Source organism: Amia ocellicauda, chromosome 1 (assembly GCF_036373705.1).
Source record: "Amia ocellicauda isolate fAmiCal2 chromosome 1, fAmiCal2.hap1, whole genome shotgun sequence".
Taxonomy (NCBI): Eukaryota; Metazoa; Chordata; class Actinopteri; order Amiiformes; family Amiidae; genus Amia; species Amia ocellicauda.
Genome location: NC_089850.1, coordinates 42,240,933 through 42,259,970, shown reverse-complemented (window position 1 = coordinate 42,259,970; position 19,038 = coordinate 42,240,933). Strand labels below are relative to the sequence as shown.

The 19,038-nt window shown below is 39.0% G+C and overlaps 1 protein-coding gene across 1 annotated transcript in view; it reads right to left on the bottom strand.

Annotated features, from left to right (window-relative positions):
• nbas (NBAS subunit of NRZ tethering complex) overlaps nucleotides 1-19,038 on the bottom strand; it is a 198,510-nt gene that overhangs the window by 159,151 nt on the left and 20,321 nt on the right. The window contains exons 16-21 of the mRNA XM_066705652.1: nucleotides 17,671-17,796; nucleotides 11,832-11,983; nucleotides 7,868-8,005; nucleotides 3,085-3,163; nucleotides 1,126-1,230; nucleotides 227-363 (exon numbers count right to left, since the gene is read on the bottom strand). Coding sequence (XP_066561749.1) covers nucleotides 227-363; nucleotides 1,126-1,230; nucleotides 3,085-3,163; nucleotides 7,868-8,005; nucleotides 11,832-11,983; nucleotides 17,671-17,796 — 737 coding nt within the window. The remainder of the gene's footprint in view (nucleotides 1-226; nucleotides 364-1,125; nucleotides 1,231-3,084; nucleotides 3,164-7,867; nucleotides 8,006-11,831; nucleotides 11,984-17,670; nucleotides 17,797-19,038) is intronic.

The following is a 19,038-nucleotide window of genomic DNA, read 5'->3' as shown; positions in this document are numbered from 1 at the left end:
AGCTAGCAGAAAGCAAGTTCGGTCCAACCGAACAGGCACCCACACTTTCCTGTTAGCTTTTTGAGTTTACTGCTTTATCCCAGCAACCTCCTGACTGAAACCAAATGCAACTGCAAATTGACAGATACATATAATACTGTGGGGTATTTAAATTGCTCTTTACACAATAAAACAGACAAAAATAAATTGCTGCTAAATGTATAGCATGTTAAATGTGCCATCTTACCACGCTTCTGGAAGGAGATTCATATATTCATGTGGGGACGTAGTCTCTGGAAAGCTGGACAGAATGGCTAGGTAATGTTGAAGAAGTTCTGACCCATGATAAGTAAATAAGATTTCCAATGCTTGTACATTGCTCTCCTGTTAGTGGGTGCGAAGAAAATAAAATATTTAAAAATGTATATACAGAGAGACATCCTCCTGTAATCATTTGTTGTCTGCTTCAAATTCAACAGCACTACTTCACTTCTTTAGAATAAACATAATGGGCCAAAGTCCTGTATTTCAACTAGAAGTTGCAGATAAAAGGCCATGTTCATAAATCATAAGTGCATGTTAAGTTTACCACCCCTTTTATAAAAGATGAAAATTCAAGAACCCATTGGTGCAAAATTGTAAAATAAGGGGTTTCATTTGCTTTTTTTTCCCCACTTACATTGGCAAATCAGTTTTATGTGAAATACAAGTGATAACGGACTATGAACAGTCTTTTTTCCCCTTTGAAATACTAAACACATATGTGCATCTGTATATTTTTTCTCTGGAAGGAAAACTGTCATTTTTAGGCATTAAAATATTTAATTAAATAACATAAGATATGAGCAGATGACTGATGCATTAAACCCAGCCCACCCTGTAGATGTACACTTAATCAAAGCAGTCGACCACTTCCTTCTGGTTTCTTGTACAAGCCAGCTCTCTGCATGCAATTTGTGTGGAGAAGGAGTATTTCAAGAGATCTCTTTCAGCATGTGTTCATAAATGTAAATATTCTGTAAATTTTTATGAGGTAACTTTATTCAAGTGATGACAGTCTATTTTATTAATGCATCTGGCTTAAAACAATAATATTGAAATGTAATGCTCCCCCAAATTTTGAGGGCCTTTAAGAAAAGTCCTTACCCTGGCGTAAGTTCTTGCTGACAGCACAATGTTCTGATTTCTGAACCTCTTGAAGAACTCTGCATTATATCTCTGTTCTGCAGCGTGCGGTCCTCCAAGGATTTCCTATAAGCAAAACCAGAGTGTCTGATCACATTACGTACAGTACATTATCTCTCACATCTTCTGGGGTAAATTCTCCTGTGTGCCAGTATCAGCTGAAAGGTTCCAGCTGAGCAAGAAACAACAGCGTTCATTTATTTCATTTCCACGTTTTATTCCACCTATTAGGATGTTATTAGGGTTGCTGACTTATTGAATTTAAAGAGGCATTTTTAATCTACTAATATACTGATGTACCATCATTTTCAATTAAGATTAATTGAGGATATTTTTTAAGACAAGCAATGTAATTTTGTATTCCAATATTTCTAAATAAAACAAAATAACAAAACATATGATAGGAGGCTGAAATTAATGTAAATTAAGACATTACATGAAATAAGGTTACACAGTGTTACATGTTAAGTGATTTTTAAAGCATGATTTATGTACCTGGTTAACTTCTTTCATTTTTCATACATTTCCTATGAGATTTTTAAAGAAGTTTATTAAGTGACCGGAATAAAGTTTTGGAAATTACTTCACAACCAACTTCTTATTGTGTCACTATTGAAAATCACACTGAATAAAGCTGACATCATTCACAGTGTGACAATATAGGCACCTAATAAAGTAAAGATTAAATATTATCAGCTATTACAATCTAGGATGTAAAACCTCATTGTTTACTGTATATCTCGTATACATTTGTGTAAATTGGAATTTGTAAAATGAATTATGCCTTGAATTGCACTGTATTATTGCACTTTGTATTGCTGTTATATTTTGTAAGTCACCCTTGACAATGGCGTATGCCAAGAAATAAATAATAATAATAATAATAATAATAATAATAATAATAATAATAATAATAATAAAGTGTGTGCATATTAGTAATATCCAGCAACAACAACAACAAAATAATTTTACACTGAAATGAATTTACAACTTTCCTTGGACACAAGAAACTAGTTGAAACGTAAATAATATATATGCTGGATCTGCAAAGATGCATTCCACTACAAAATGTATATTCTGAGAAATGTAAATGGAGACTGTCCCCAAGAAGGCCAACTAATAAAGCTTTAAATTAAAAAAAATGTTGCAAAAACATTAATAAATAAATCAAGCTCACACCTTCTGCAAAAACTGAGAAAAATTAACACCTGCCAAAATACACAAATGTGAGGTAAATGAGATTCTAAAAAGAAGTAGATAGCATGCATCATTATGTACAGTATTATTCCTTTAAAATGCATTCCCAATTACATGAGTTTAAATAATATAGTATTGTTTGTTTAAACACGTGATCAAGTTAGAATTAAAACTAATCACAAAGATGCACTATATTCTGAGTATTTGACATATTTGAAAATGCCAACTGAAACCGAAACCCAAAACGCAAACCAAAATGTGATATCAATACTGCTTGTATTAGGAGATCGATATATCTATAAAGAACATATCTGACAAAAGAGTATTATTTTATGTAACCATATCTGGGAAGACTTTTTGATGAAACGCTGCAATGCAAACCAGATTCATGCAGTTGGCATTGAACAGTACTATGGGAGATGTTTTGTCACAATGATGATCAAGTCAAGAAGTGTCATTGCCCCTTGGGTTTGAATTACCCTGCAGCAGAACTTTTCTGACCACACGTTTGGGTAAAACCTCCTTGCATCTTCTGAGTAACAGCACCACTAATGCTGGACAAAACAACAATGCAGAACAACCTCTAGCGTACTTCTTTTTTTATTTACATATGAGTACGTGAAAATTAGGTATTTAAAAATACAGAAAAAAACGACCATCTATAATAGTTACTTTGTTACAGATAGCATTAAAATGTTAGCGGCCACTGATTTAATATCTTACCTCATATGTCGCTAAGCGGTCTAGATAGCACAAGAGTTTCAGACGGCTTCTGCAAAGCTCCTTCTGTTCCAGAGTCAGACTGCAAAAATAAAATTTATATTAACTGCTCATTATTCATATTTAAATTATTTATATGTTATTATTTATATTTCTGGATAAAGAAGTGCACTACCAAGATACTTAATTCTGAACATACATACATACCTACATAGATGCACCCACACATAAAAATATCAATATATAAGATATCGGACGACACAAAGATGCATGGAAAGATGTATACTTGGAAAAATGAGAAGAGCAAAATAAATGAATGGATGTGAGAACAAACAAAAATAGTGACATAATTGACAGAGTGAAAATGTAAAAATGTTGCAAGAAGAACAGATCAAAGATGGAAGCTATCAAATGGATCCCAAGAGATAAAAAAAGACATAGAAGACGACCATATAATAGATAGGAAAATCTGCAGGTGTGACATGGAAAAGAGAAGCTGTAGATGGAAGCAAGTGGAAACATCTTGGGGATGAGGGTGAGATGGATAGTTAGATTTTCAGAATAATCTTTTGAATGAAGGCTCACGTTATAAAAAGGACAAAATGACTGACATTGAAAAGGGAACTCTGTACCCTTACTTTGGTGGGATTACAATACTCCAGTGTCCTACATTATTTATCTAGTTGATTCAACAAGAAACGTCTATTTAAAACTCTCTAGAGCTAAAGTATTTTAAACAATTTAAATTCACTGTAAGATGAGATCAAGCACTTTTAATGCCCTCAAGATAACGTGCTCAAGCCTGCATGAGAGGTTCAGTACCGATTGGAGGAGAGTCACATCCGTCCTAGTGGTACTGCAAACCTGCAAGAGCCCAGGAGGCCAGTAGGAGATGCTCGATAACGAAAAGCTGACAGAAGCCCTGCTGATTAAACCCACCTCAACCCGGGCTGCGCCGGCCAAGTGTGCATCACTACTGAGCTCTCCAATCGGCTAATGACATGAGCTGGGATCGAACCAGCAAACCTCAGCTCATAGGGCTCAGTCTGCACTTTTACCAACTAAGCCACTCAGGAGGATAGAGATAAAGCACTTAAGTAAAGCATGAGCATAACAGCTTGAGTTTAATGAATGTCTCTACACCAAACATACTGCCATGGAAGCTGGATCAGTTCTCATTGTCGGTTACTTTTCAATGAAATCGCCCCATCAGCTAATTTCAGGGGAAGTTTGTCTCTTTAAATTCCACCATCATACTAACTCAAGAAAGAGAACAGTGTCAAATTGAATGTAAAACCTTCAAATGAAGACAATACATTACCAAAATAAGATCTGGCTCATTACAAAATCATTTTGACTGTGCTTTGTAAAGATGTGTCTATTTAGAGGTTATCAGCTTTGTTAAGAATGCATGCGGATATACAAGTGCATTCAGCTCTGGAAGAGCAGCTAAAAGAAGTTGCTGTGGGTATTTTTTGATTTCCTAGTCCACCATTATTGGGATTTGTAATCTGCAAAGCATGCATAAACATGGTTAGAGAGCTAAGCAGAGCAAGGGCACCTCCAAGTGCATATCAACCATACAAGCTATTACTTTATGTTGGTATACCAGATGGGTATATTAGTAGCCTTGATTAGTATATCTGAGTGAACTTAACCTGTCATGACTTCAGCCTCATTGCCTAGCCTTTATTCCTCAGGCAGAGCAATGCATTAAAATTGATTAAAATTGCAGATTGTCAGGCAGTTTATTAAAAAATCTTATTTTGTCCCTTTATGTCAGCTAACGTGAAGCCATGCAATTGGCCTGCCGTTTGAGTACGAGGATGAATTATATAAATAGCACAAGGCTATTCCATTGCTGAGGTTTTGAATTTTCAGCTTGAGAAGAGAGCTATTACAGCTAAAGAAACTTTAATTTTAATGAAAATCTGCTCAGAGCTTATATCAAGGAAATGAGCCTTTTAAGTAAGATTTGATAAGTAAGGCTTCACTCTGCCTCATTTGACTTTCATTCAACTTGTTGTCAATTGCCACACCATAGCGAGAGCATTTCAAATTGATTTATACTTTAGAAGGATTATTTGTTTTTTTCTCCTCATTAACAGTCTAAACAATCATACTATTCAGAAATTAAACTCTTCAATGTTCCTTAAATGTTCCTGTTGTGAATCCTGTTAATTTTAATTTAAAAATAACAGATTAAAAATGTAGAACAGGGGTGTCCAAAATCTGGTGCTCAGTGACTAATGGCTTAACATAATTGGCTACATTTTCCTCTCTGTCAGGTGATAGATTAAAGAGACCTATAAAAGCTGCATGATCTGGCCTTTCCTTATTCACACCATGACAAACAGTACACAGTGGACCCTTCCTTGGCCTCGACAACCTTAAAAAGGCGCTTCCTGTCAACTTGGAATGAGGTCTAGATTTTATGCACCCATAACCATTCAAGCTTCAGCATGAAAGATGGCACATGCTTTTCGGGTGAAAATATTCTGGATAACTCAAAAACATCTAAATATAAATATTTGTAAGATATTATGTATGCCCTGCAAAGATATTTTCATTGAATCTTCCCCAGGTAATAAAGCATGGCAAATCAGTGGAGTGCCTATATCAGGGATGAAAGTGGTGGTTTGAAAACAAGCTCAGAAAGAAAAGTTTTTTTTTTTTTTTTTTTTTTTTTCAGGTAATCCATATAAAAAAAGATAAAACATCCCCTTGTAGTTTAAAATAAATTAACTGAAACAGTAATCATGATTTTTATTTATTTTTACAAGCACACGTTTGTATAAACCCTGTCAGTATTGATTTAACTGAGCACCTTACTCATAATAAACTGTATATGTGCTGACATATGCAAGTTAACTCAAGTTTATGCAAGTTTATTCAATACAGAAAAAGTGTTGGAAATAGCAATGTAAAACCGTTGATGAATATACCCCGGTGTTCAGTAACATTAAAAAAGACAACTATACTGAAATTAGTAAATACTGAAGACACCGGAACACAGTACACTTGACATTTGAGTGAACTATAATAAAAAAGGCTCTCTTCTACAGTTGAGTTTTTGTCAACATTATATAGCCTATTTTTCCATATATTTTACATTCTTCCACCTCCCTGCACCTTTCATGCCCTCTCCTTACGCTCCTCCCCACCGCACTGCCTTTACCCCATTAACCCTTTATTTGGTGCGGTACACATTACAGTATTCAAACATTGTCTATTAATAAGACAGAAAAAAAAAATGGAAATCTGCATATTCATGCAAAACTTTCTTCCTTGTTATATGCAGGTATTTGGTCATCGGCATCTGAAAATAAATAACTAGCCTAAATAATAATAATAATCATAATGTCTGAGATTGCCAGAATGCCTCTCATCATAATACCACTCATGAGCATAAGAGCATCTATGACAACAATTTTAAATAAACAACAGGTGTCTCTGCAAAACTGTCGCAACACTGAATGTTGTTTAACACATACTTGATATACCCAGGAAGGAAAGTTTTGAGTTTGGCTCCTCCTCCTGGGAGTCTCAGATCTGGCATGGCACTTATTTCACAGTGAGATGCATTGCTAGGCTAACAAAGAGCACACAAAATGATCAAAGCAGCCAGTATCTGCTTCCCCTGACACAGAAAGTCTTGCCACAGCTAACATGTAATCAAGAAGTGTTGTCTTATAGTATTACAAAAAATAAGCATAGATGCAAAATAATCGCATAGTTAAACATCTTCCCAAATGAATATTCTTCAGAATAATTATCGGTGTTAACAGGATTTTAAAAATAAGGTGTTACACTTTATTTTAGGTTATTAAAGCACAATATATATTCCAATAATTGATCATAATCATCTTGGATCAGCCATTCCATGGAAATTAATTGAAAATGTAACTTATCTGATTGACTTCTGCTAATACCCTTAAACTAGGAAAAACAAACTAGACTGCGTCATTGATTCTAAAGACAGCACTAAGTTGTTCTCCTGTCCGGTCCTTATGTCAAGTATATGAAACAATTTCTCACTACCAGATAAGAGATTTGATTTAAGTCAGTTTTCAGTCTTAATATATTCTGCACAAGACAAACTCAAGTATGGTTCAGTGATGCTGAAATTGCTTTTTCCTACTTTAAATACACTATGCGCAGGGCAACTTTGATTTATATCACATATTTTGGTTGATTGTTGTGCAGTTAAAAATAAAATTAAGTTTCTACAGGGCTGCTTCATCCATTTCCATTCTGCACAGGCAAATGACCACAGAATCACTGTCATGTATCAAACTGCATTACTGTGTTTTTCTTCAGCTCTATGCAGTGAATTACTTTGAAAAGTAAAAAATTAACAAATGAAGCATACACACACCAGATTTATATTCAATATCTTACTCATCAGTTAGACATCAAAATCTACTAAACCCCTCTGATTAAAGACTTCAGCATGCATAAAGATCACAAACATTTGGCATGCCAGGATATTTCGTGATTCTGATTAATAGCACATATAAGTCAAGAAATAAAAGGACATTTAGTATTCTGTGACATAGGTCCAGTAGTCTTTTCTAAATGTCCACATTTTGCAAGACCACTTTATTTATGTAGAAAAGCAACAGTACATGTCTGACTTTTAAAATATATTGTCAACAGAGATTAACAGGTTTTGAGAAATAAAAATAAAAAAAAAGAAACTTCAAGGGAGTTTTTGATCAGCTATTATCATCAGTTAGCCTAAAACTTAAAACGTCAAGCACTAATTATAATAAACTGGATTTACCTGCTGAAGTCCACTTTCTTGAGAAGTTCTTGTCGTTTTTTAGCTTCTACTTCTTTTTTTCTCTGCAGTTCCTCGGTAGGTGACAGGAAGTCTTCATACGGCACCTCTTCAATGTCTATGTCACCTGGCATTATGAATCTGCATGGGGCACAAAAAAATCTTAACTTACTTAATCCATATAAGATGCAATGGTAACTTGTCAACCTTTTACATTTTATCTGTGAGAAGCAGAAATTAGATTTTCTGAGTTTATCATAATCAGATGGCTTCTTAATGTGAACCTGCTTTCATTGTTGACATGGAAATGGCAATAGGTTTTAATATTGGTAACAGCTGTAAGAGTGCAGAAATTATCATCACACATATAGTCGAAAGATCTGCTTTAGTATTTTGGATCAATTTACCTCTTTGTAGAGAGTTACATTTTCCACTGCATGCATCACTGAAAAGTATTCTATTTTACATTTTGCCAAAGGATTAGCATCCCTACCTGTTACACGGCTAAGATCAGAAACCCTGGGTGAGTCTACACATTAAGCTATGCAGTGCCAATGAAGCATTCCTCATTCCTAAAACTATGAGAGTTGAAGTCATTTTTAGATTTGCTGTAGATAGGCATAGCTTTTAGTTATCTGTAAAGCCAAACATCAAAACATATTATAATTGTAGATTAGAATTACAATGTTAGAACTGTATGCATTTTCTTTTCATCTATGCTATTAAATAATCCACTGTCTTCTATAATTAAATTGGTAAAAGCTCCACCATGTACATAAATGCTGAGTAAACAAACCTGAATCCTAATTAGATTTGACAGTTCGAAAAATGGCTGTGCTATAATAAAGTGCTGTCTTCCGGATAAGACATTAAACTAAGCTACTTGTTGTCATTAAAGAGCCTTTGGTCCAGTTTAAAGGAGTAGGAGAGCTAACTCCTTCGGCCTTACGAAATTCAAATATAATTCAATCTTCTCTAGTTTAATTAACCTGTGGCACCAAATAATGTGCATGTCAGAAAAACAACTTCCACTTGGCTGTGGTTTTACACAGCCTTGCAGATGGTCACAGAACGTTTTTAGTTTTTATCTTCTTTTCTTGTAGGAATACATTTTAATTACCTCTTCAGAATATACTGTGTACATCTGGGATTTTTTACTTTGAAATCTACCAGAACTGAATAGATAGCTTAAGAGCTAAATAAAGGTAAGAAACCACACCCAAACATAGCTACTGCATTTTGTATTTCGAATTTTGCAAAGTTCAACTTTTGTTTGCATTAGTAAGTATTTTTCAACATGCAACTGCTATTTCAGCAACAAATACTGCATTGACGCACATTTCACAGGTTATAAAAAAATCAAGCATCTAAATCTGAAGACTACCAGTCCTACAATGCAAAATTCCCACCCCCTGGTGACAGCTGTTCCATCAAGTAATAATTCAGTTGATCTTATCCACGGTGTATTGAGCTACATGAACAAAATCGATACCTCACTTTCCTCCTGCCTTAGAAATTAAAAATCTCTTTTAAATGCATTGATTTTTGTTTTTGTTTTGTTTTTGTCAAATAATAAACAAATACATTTTATGTTAGAAAGCATGTTAGTTGATTTGGGTAAGTGGATACATGTTATTTTTTCACTGCCCCCGCCCCCCCACCCCCGCCCCACACACACACACACATAAACACAAATGTATTTGTAAAGCAGCTTATTTGGTGTAAGCATCATCAACTATATAACTGTGTATAGAATAATGATATGCAAAAGAAAAAATGAGGCTGCTTTGAATGTTTTAAATATGCTTTGAAGTTCCACAAGGTATTTCCATAGCAAACAATGAGTTTAATTATGATACTGCTTGCATGTTTAGAAAGGAAGAGAAATGATAAAATGTAATGTTATTGTAAGACAGAACTAACAAGCTTTGTGTGTGATGCTGTAAACAGTCTTTCATAGAATGGCATATACATGTAAATACATAGAAAACTGTGGATGCAAAAAGGTGCAGACTGGTATCACAAGATAAGCACAATGTGTTACTTTAATTATACTGTATTTCCTCCAATATGTGAGAAAATATGATAAGTTTTTTTATAGCGTTAGAGTTTTCATTTAATTGAAACACAGTGTGTCTGTGTCTGTGCAATCCAACATGGCCTTAGGCAAAGCAAGCTTTTACTATTAAAATTCACACTTCTGTCTACTATATTTACAGCATCTGTAGCTTCATAAGAGGAAAGCTGCAGGGTTTGCTTTAATTGTGAGCTAGTGTGGGATTTAACATCCACTTATTCTTACTTGACATTTTTAGATACCACTGAAGTTTCTTTGAATGCTCTGATTTTTTTTTTTATTATTATTATTAATTAATGTGGGGAGGAAAGAAAAAACATATAAAATGAAAAAAAAAGAGTGTATTTTCCTCTCTGAAAAAAGCTTATGCAGATATGGCGGTAAAGAGTAACACCTGTTTAAATCAGAGCATGTAAGCGGAGCTGAGCAAGTTTAAACTCGATGTTTCGCTCAGTGTGCACTCTCCGCTTCACCGCTCCACGCCCAAGTCCTCGCTCCACCCCTGTATCGCTCTCATACAAAGGAAAAACAACCTGCGCTCTAATTCCACTCCGACTTGGATTGTCTCAGAGGCATCGTTTCTTGTGTTTGACATAATTTGCTTGAATCAATTTCCCAAGTATGTTTGATAATTTGAAATTTGTTTAATGACGTACTTTATAATCCTTACTTGGTTCTATGAATTGAAAGCCCCATTAGCCTGCGTGAAAAAAAAAATGGCCAAGATGGCTAATGGTTAATGGCTGTAGTTTATTTACAAATGACTTTGGAGTTCATCTTGAGAAATATAAGCTTCGACAAAGTCTGGGGCTTTAGGTTCAAGCGGTAGAGTGGGGAAAGTAGTCCTGCCGTGGAGAACACCCACTCGGCACTGGCAGAGCCACTGGGGATGGGGGAGATTTTGTAGACGACCTTGGCCAGGCGAGGGAGAGGTCTGATACTTGTGTGTAATATTTTATTAATTCCATTTTGAATATGTCAGTCAGCTAATTGTGAAAATTCTGAAATTGGAACTAGCACAAATTACATGTGGTTAAGCACTGTAGAAGCAGGGCATTCTGGGTGGCAACAGAGCAGAGTATAGCAGCCCGGGGCAGTAAATGTTTCAAATCCTCTAAAATGCGCTCCTTGTTCCGATTAAATTTTGAATGCTCTGCTCACATGCCCTGGTTTAAATACATTACTGGTCTTCTATCTACAAAAAACAAAAAAAGTGGTCTAAGGAAAAAATCATCTACCTGTTAAGTTCTCAAATAAGGAAAATGTTGGAGGAATAAACCAAATCAAAACTAAAAGCAGCCCACTGGAGCTGCAAATACACCTTTATTAAACTTTATTTTCCGCAGGTGTAAAACGCAGTTTATTCCACCTTGCTGTTCCTGTTAATGTAATTAATTAATGTAACTATGTATGTGGATTATAAATTATTCAGCTCAATCTAATGTAATTGCTTTTGGGGATGGCTGAAGTTCTGCAGCATATTAGTGCTGCATAGGCTTCAGTGTATGTCATATTTTGGGGTTTCAGCTCATTTGCAGTTGGTTCCTCATATCACCAAAAGAACTGTCCTTAAAAAGTATTTTCAGGAACTTTTTTGTTTTAGTTTGGCACAATAGAAACTAGGAAGATAAAATGTTAATACAGGAAAAAGAAAGGAAAAACAATCACGCACAACAAACCAAATGATTCTGCTGTGAACCACTCTTGGTTAAATAGCAGAGTATCAAGTCAGGCATTCAAGAATCAATAATTAATTATTTCTTGTAAATGGGAAAACATACCAAGAATAGTTCACTGAACATAACCTTCAAAATCATATATTTCTAAAATATACATAAACTAGCTTTTCCCAATTCTATTCAGGCAAATGCTGAGCACAACTGTGTTTACCTTCCACCATCCTCTCCATTTCCTATAGCGATCAAAGCCTCCAAATCCGTGCCTTTCAGTCCATACTGAAGGAGCTCCTTCGCTGCATCCACGTTCTCTGGTACTCGCTCCACACACTCGTGCAGCACCCAGGAGCGCTTCTTAATTTTACTCTGGGGGAGAAGAAAAAATACATTTGCTGGCTTTGATAGACCGGAAGATTGAAGGTCCCCTGCACTAGGCCCATATGGTAACATTTCAAGAATGCACCAAAAGCCAAATGATCGTGATCGGCAGTGGTGGTCACAGGGTACTTTATAAAGATAACCCTACACAGCTCATGACCGCTATACAGTCCATCAGCCAGAGCAAAAGTCTTGTTTCATTCCATGTGGCAAAATATTAGATATACTATGAGTCTCCAAGGCACTCTCATTTTTGTTGCTGTTGTTGTGGACATGTTGTCGGTGGCACCGGCGGGGTATTACCAGCCCTTTGTGCCCAGGAGTGGAAGAGGGTAACCCACTCCTCCATTCAAACATAATTTGATCAATGACACCCTGTGTATAACAATGGGTTGCGTATGCAAACCCGGTTATCTGAAAAAGGAAGCACTGCGCACGGTGGAGGTTTTTCTGCGCACTGCCGTAGGAACCTGATCGAAATGTCACTCTATCAAAGCTGTCATTGGCCCCTGCGCTCGTCACTCAGAACAGGTCTCTTCCACTTCCTGTTCTGTAAAACCTGACGTCTGCACAGGATCGTCCTCTTTTGCCATTTCGCCTTGACCCGAGAACGTGAGCTCTCCGTGTCTCGTCTATGCACTAGACTGTATTATTATTGTTGTCACGGTTTTTTCGGTTGGTTGGCTTCATGGCTGTGTTGTCGTCACAGTTTTAATAGTGTGTGTGTGTGTGTGTGTGTGTGTGTGTGTGTGTATGTATGTGTCTCCATTGTTGTATTAGTTATTATTGAGAGCCAATTTGATTCTCTTCCGTCCACAAACCGGGGCTCCGGCGATGCTTTCAGTTTCAGTTTCGTTTTAAATAGAGCACTTTTAAAAATAATAGTCGTGTTTATATAGTGCCTTATATATTCCGACTGTTTGCTGTGTTGTTTTTTTGTCCACAGGGCTTTTTCCTCCACAGCAGGAGCGCTAGCAGCGGCACTAAAATCCAAGGCCCGGCTGCCCAGCCTCAGCCTCAGTGTGTCGTAAGAGATCTCGTCCGCGTGAGGTGCTGAGTGTTAATTTTGGCAGCTTTTTTAGATGTAGTTTTAGTCTTATTCTTTTGACTAAAATGCTTATCAGTTTTAGTCACATTGTATTCATTCAATGTTTAATTAGTTTTAGTTAATATTAGTTAATATAGTCTAGTTTTAGTCACATTTTAGTCCATGTATTTTTTTTCTTCATTATCACCTTTAAGCATTATGTCTGATGTCAGATGTTTGCATCAATAAGCGGATGGATGCAAAACATAAAATGTAGTCACAAACACTATTGTAAACTTCATGGTCACCAATTTTTTTTTTTTTTAATTTTAAGCTTGAAGTCTCTCTTGAAATAGATTTAGAGATACAAGAACAGTATGGAAGCATATAGTGGACTTTATTCAAATGCAAATGTAATCCCACAATTGCATTTTCATTTTCCATTTACACACGTGTTATTTAGGTCAAAATGCAAATATAATCATGACATACGCACATTTTCTGACAATATTTACATTTCAAATGACTTTTGCTTTAACATGTAATTTTCAAAGACTTCCCCCGCTGATAATACAAAATATTGCATGTTTAAAGAGATATTAAAAGCATAAGCATACTGTAGCCAAGCATGAATTGCACTTCATGCTGTAAGTGCTAAACATGGCTTACTGTACTTAGATCCAAACTTTACTAATTACAAGACCCACACTTACCAGTCTTATACACAAAAGAACAGGCGTTTAACTTCCAACAATCTGTATCAACTTCACGTTAAGCCCAATACATTAAACCACATCAAGTGCATTCAATTTTTTGCGAAACACACACTTGGCTACAAATCGGGTCACATTCTGTTGGGCAGATTTCCACGGTTCCCTGCAGATCTGCAGAATCCCACCGATCCCATTGGTGGAGCAGTGCAGATCTCTGCAGAACTGCGATTAGTTGCGGTACACGAATGCAATGACCGAGTCAAGGCATGCATGATGGATCATGACTGGACTGGACTGGACCATGAAACAGCTCCCTGACCGGCCACCTCGCAAAATACTGTAATTTATGTCCATTAGTCTAATTTAATTTTCTTATCGTCACATTTTAGTCAACTAAAATTAAAAGGCATTTTTTTTAGTTATTGTTTTCTTCCCAGTAGTTATCACTGAAAATAGGTCGTTGACGAATATTTTCAGTCATAGTTTTCATTGACGAAATTAATACTGCTCCGCCGGCTTGGGTACCGACAACTGGCCAGAATTGGCCGCGACTTCCAGGTCTGCTACAGCTTGCCGGGGGTCCCAGCCTCCCACCTGGCACCACCGCAATCGCCAGCACGCCCGTGGATCTCCCACTTCGGCGAGTGACAGTAGGGTTTCGGTGGCACTGGACCTCTACCTCTCCCTGAGCCCCTCCAACACGCAGCTTTGGAGACACCCGCGCCACCTGCGCCCGCTTCTAAGCCTGTGTCTGCTGCAGGAGCCCCTCTGCCTGACATGCCCGCAGTGCGCACCACTATGGCCGTTCGTGCCCCCGCGCAAGCACGTGAACGACAGGGATGAGCGGCAGGGTGACACCCATTTGCCCCCTCCCTCTCTTCTTGAGTCATCGCTAACCCGCTACCCAGCGCGCCGTCGGCGATGGAGGTCCAGCGCCGCGGACAGAGAGCGCGATGAGGCCATCCAAGGTTCAGGGCACGCTTTGGCACCCCAATCTGCGCCTCCTCCAGCTTTGGGCCTGGCCCCTGAGTGGGAGCTTTTGATTGCCTGATTGATTGTCCGTCAGATGTGGTAGTAGCAACTATTCAGTCGACAAGAGCTTCCTCTGCGAGGTCGCAGTATTCCTATCACTGGCGGACGTTTAGCACCTGGTGCCAAGACGGCGGTCAAGACCCAATGAATTACCCCATTGGGGTCATATTACAATTTTTACAAGAGCTGTTGGACCAGGGTAAGTCCCCGTCCATGCTCAAAGTGCATCTGGCGGCCACCTGCACATGTCATGTCCGGACTGATGGCGAGCCCCCTGGGTCTCATTTCTTGGCTGTGCAGTTTCTAAAGGGAGCTCGACGGCTGCGGCCTCCTCGCACCCCTTCAATGCCCGCATGCTGCCTTGATGTAGTGCTGGACGCACTTTCCCAAGCCACATTTGAGCCACTAAACTCAGCTGAGCTGAAGCTGGTGTCACTTAAGTTTTTGCTGGCAATCATCAAAATGCGTGAGTGAGTTACAAGCCCTGTCCATACACTCATAGTGTGTCCATTTTGCGGGAGATGGCTCCAGGGTCACACAAAGGCACTGTTGACATGAAATGGAGACAGCACTTTCAGGAGGAATGCAGGATTACTGCATTCCTCCCGAAAGTTCTGTCTCCATTTCATATCAACAGGCCTATTGAGTCGATGGCTTATCATCCTCCGCCCTTCTCTTCGGAGCAAGAGAGTCGGCTTCACCTGCTTTGCCTTTTTGCGGGCCCTCAGATGCTATTTGGGAAGCACTAGGGACATTCGGCACTCATACCAATTGTTTGTGTCTTATGGAGTGCAGACACAGGGCCATGGGCTTTGAAAGCTCTCACAGCACCTCTCACATTGGATTGTGGACACTATTACCATGGCCTACGTGTCCACCGGGACCCCGGTGTCTGAACATTTGGTGGCAGACTTTTGTGCGGCTGCAGCTTGGGCCATGCCGCTTACATTTGCCCGGTTCTACAGGTTGGACGTGACTGGACCGGTCCCTTCCATTGGGAACCCGGTGTTGACTGCAGTCGAGCCCCAGTAGCCCACGGGCTCTGGCTGCGGATTTCCTCTCCCAGTCTGCCACATCCTGAGTGTCTTCCCTTGCTATGCCTTCCAGTCGAGCACCCACATGAGTTGCTCCTGGACTTGCTGACATTCGGCCTCTGGGTACGTTGCCTTACGAGGCCGCCCTGTATATACTTTGTTCATTATTGTATTGTGTTGCAATGGTGCAGGCGTAACGCTATGTATATATAATGTGTAAACAGCAGGACTGTGGCTCCGCTCTAGCTTGTGTAGACTGGAGCTCACTGCCGCTGTTCCAGGCTGATGGCGCTCAAGTTGTTCTCGCTGCCTCACTGTATATGTTCCTTGGTCAGCAGGTCTGTGGCCCGCTCTGGCTGTGTGCCATAGAGCAAGAGACCACTGCTGCTGTCCTCAGCGGTAAGCACTTGAGCGGGCTCTCATGTTCTGCTGTGTACATAGTTCATTTGTCAACACAGTAGATCTCATGTTGCCCTGCGTTAGGTGGTCTAATCAGCAGGCGTCAACGGCTCCTGTGTTGCGCGGGTGGCGCATGAGTTCGTTCCTGCGCCCCGTAGTGCATATAGTTTGTTTGTATGTCAGCACAGTGGAGCTCTCTGCTCTGTACTTACTGTTCAGTTGAGTAGGATGCTGGTGTGCTGTGTGGAGGCAGCATGAACGTTCCGGCTGCCACGCTATACATATTGTTGGTTTTCACCTCGGCTACTCTGTTGACTAGCTAGCTGTGTGTGTGTATTATGTTGTGTTTCAGTGGGTCTGTGACGCCGCTCCTATGATCTGGGGTCCACTGCCATGATAATGCATGGAGGCCGCACAAGTTGCTTGATTGCCCACGCCAAATATTGTGCAAGTAGAGTACGGCCTCGCTCCCAGCTGCACTAATAGTGCAGCCGGCCTTGCTATTGTTTGCGGAGGGCGTAAGAGTTGACCTCTGTAGTGCCGCCTTGTATATGCTGATTCTAGACAGTTCCCGGTAAGAGCGTGACTGCGGTCCTCACTCCTGGGTGGCCCAGGTGTAGCCCTACCTGGCCCCTATGATTACTGTCTGATGTTGTGTTGCTGAGGTCCCCTAGCGGTCACCTCAGGACAGGCTCCCTTATCAGCTTGCTGCCTCCTCCCTTGCAACGGTTTTGTTATACAGTAACCCCTCCCCCTTGGGCAGTGCTTTCGACTTGAAAGATAATGATAGGTTGCAAATGCAACCCCAGTTATCTGAAAAAGGAAGCACTGCCCAAGGGTTGCAAGGTCATACGGGAGTCCTAGCTCCCGGCAAAGAGGACGAACCTGCGCCGACGTCATGTTTTATAGAACAGGAAGTGGGAAGGGACCTGTTCTGAGTGACGAGCGCAGGGGCCAATGGCAGCTTTGATAGAGTGATGTTTTCGATCGGGTTCCCACTTCCTTTTTCAACCAGGGTTGCATTCAGAACCTATCAATTTAACCATATGACGCAAATGAACAGACGTGCTGAAAGAACCCATAGTTTCAGATTGAGAAAGCATTTTAAAGCATTTTAGATGGCTATTAAACACTAATATTCTTCTATTGAACAGATTATCAAAAGTCTGCATCACTTTTCATTCAACTTAGCTCAACCTGATTGGACTATTCCGAATCAGGTGTTTATATGAGGGTTTTATTTTCTGATTTAGCTTTTAGTCAGATTATTAGATCCATGTAAACATAACTATTGACAGCCTTGTAGAACTGATTCCTATGCCACCCCCCCTTAAAAAATTATGCTCAAGATGAGTGACTGTGTTGCTTACTAGCATTTACATACATATTTGTTACATAAATACAGCTTCACCACTCTCGGAAACACTGCATTATGTAAATATCATCATACTAATCATTTTTCATACATACCAGATAATCCTGGATTGATGCAATGCTGACTGTTGATTTCCTCCACTGCCTCTGATAGACAAGGTCTGAGTCCAGGCCATAGGCTTTTGCCAAAGACAGGGCCTCTCCATATTCCTCATTGTCAATCTAAATAATGGAAAGCAATAGATAAGTGTAGCACTGGAGATACACAAAGCACTATGCTCTGTTAAGTTCCAAACATGCAGGATGAAATTCAAAAGCTATGCAGAATGCCTCCCTCCCTGTCCGGATTAATTATATTTAGATGCAGAGTGTGCCTGCAGATAACGAGTTAGGAAAGAGCGCACACAGCAGAAAAAAAGTAACTCCTCTACATGATTTATCATTAGCGGAAATGAAACTGTTGTCATAAACAAGACAGAAAACAAATAACACTGACAGCTACTTCCCATATAGTGCCTATGTAACCAAATTGGTATAAAATATTTCTGATAGTGCAATCATTGAATGTAAACATTAAATAGCCTTCACTTTGTATAGGCTAATAACTGTCATGCCCTTGATATAATAGCAAATAAGACACAGTACTGGTGGGGGAGAAAATCCTTGAAGGAAAAATGTCTTACAGTACAATATCTAACAATAGAAATGCTGATTTTGTCCACTGTAAGTAACACATTTACAATGACATAGCCTCTTACCCTGCACTTTGTCATCCATACATAGATCTGGGCTCCTCTTGAATATCATGTTCACAAACTGCTTTGTCTATCATTACAACATAATTGTGTAGTACCATGTTGTGTACTAGGTTTTGGAGGGGTTGAGGCATTTGTCTCTGATGTAAATGCTCTGATGCCGAGACGCATTAGTACAGTAACAGGCAAGGTTCACAAGTTTGGCCGCTCATGTTGTCATACAAAGTTTGAGAATGTTTCCATTATTTTATGTTTTTATTTCTATCCCCAGAATCATCGTTTAGTTAGTAAGGTCAACAATATTTTATACAATATGGACTCCCAATAACTGGACTGTTGCCACCCCCTCTCTGACCTTCCTTTTAGCTGCCTTTGAAAAGAGACAATTCAGAAGGTTGTGTTCAATATCCGTCCCCCTTCGGGAAAAGTGCAAGGAGGACTTACAATTAACCTCAAAGGCAAAAGGGTAAATGCCGATAGCTTTCCGAGTCGGATTCCTGACTGGTGATTCAGTGACTTAAACATATCAATCAATTCTATGTACTGAAAGTCTTACTGCACACCACGTTTCTTCAGGTTGTACAATTGTCACCTTGGGAGCATAGTTAACTAGAAGTATAAAATGATTGGCTTTGATCAAGGCCAGAGTGTTGTCTTTCTGAGCAGGTTTAAAATGGTACCATTTGACTTTGATTGCTGAAAATGTATC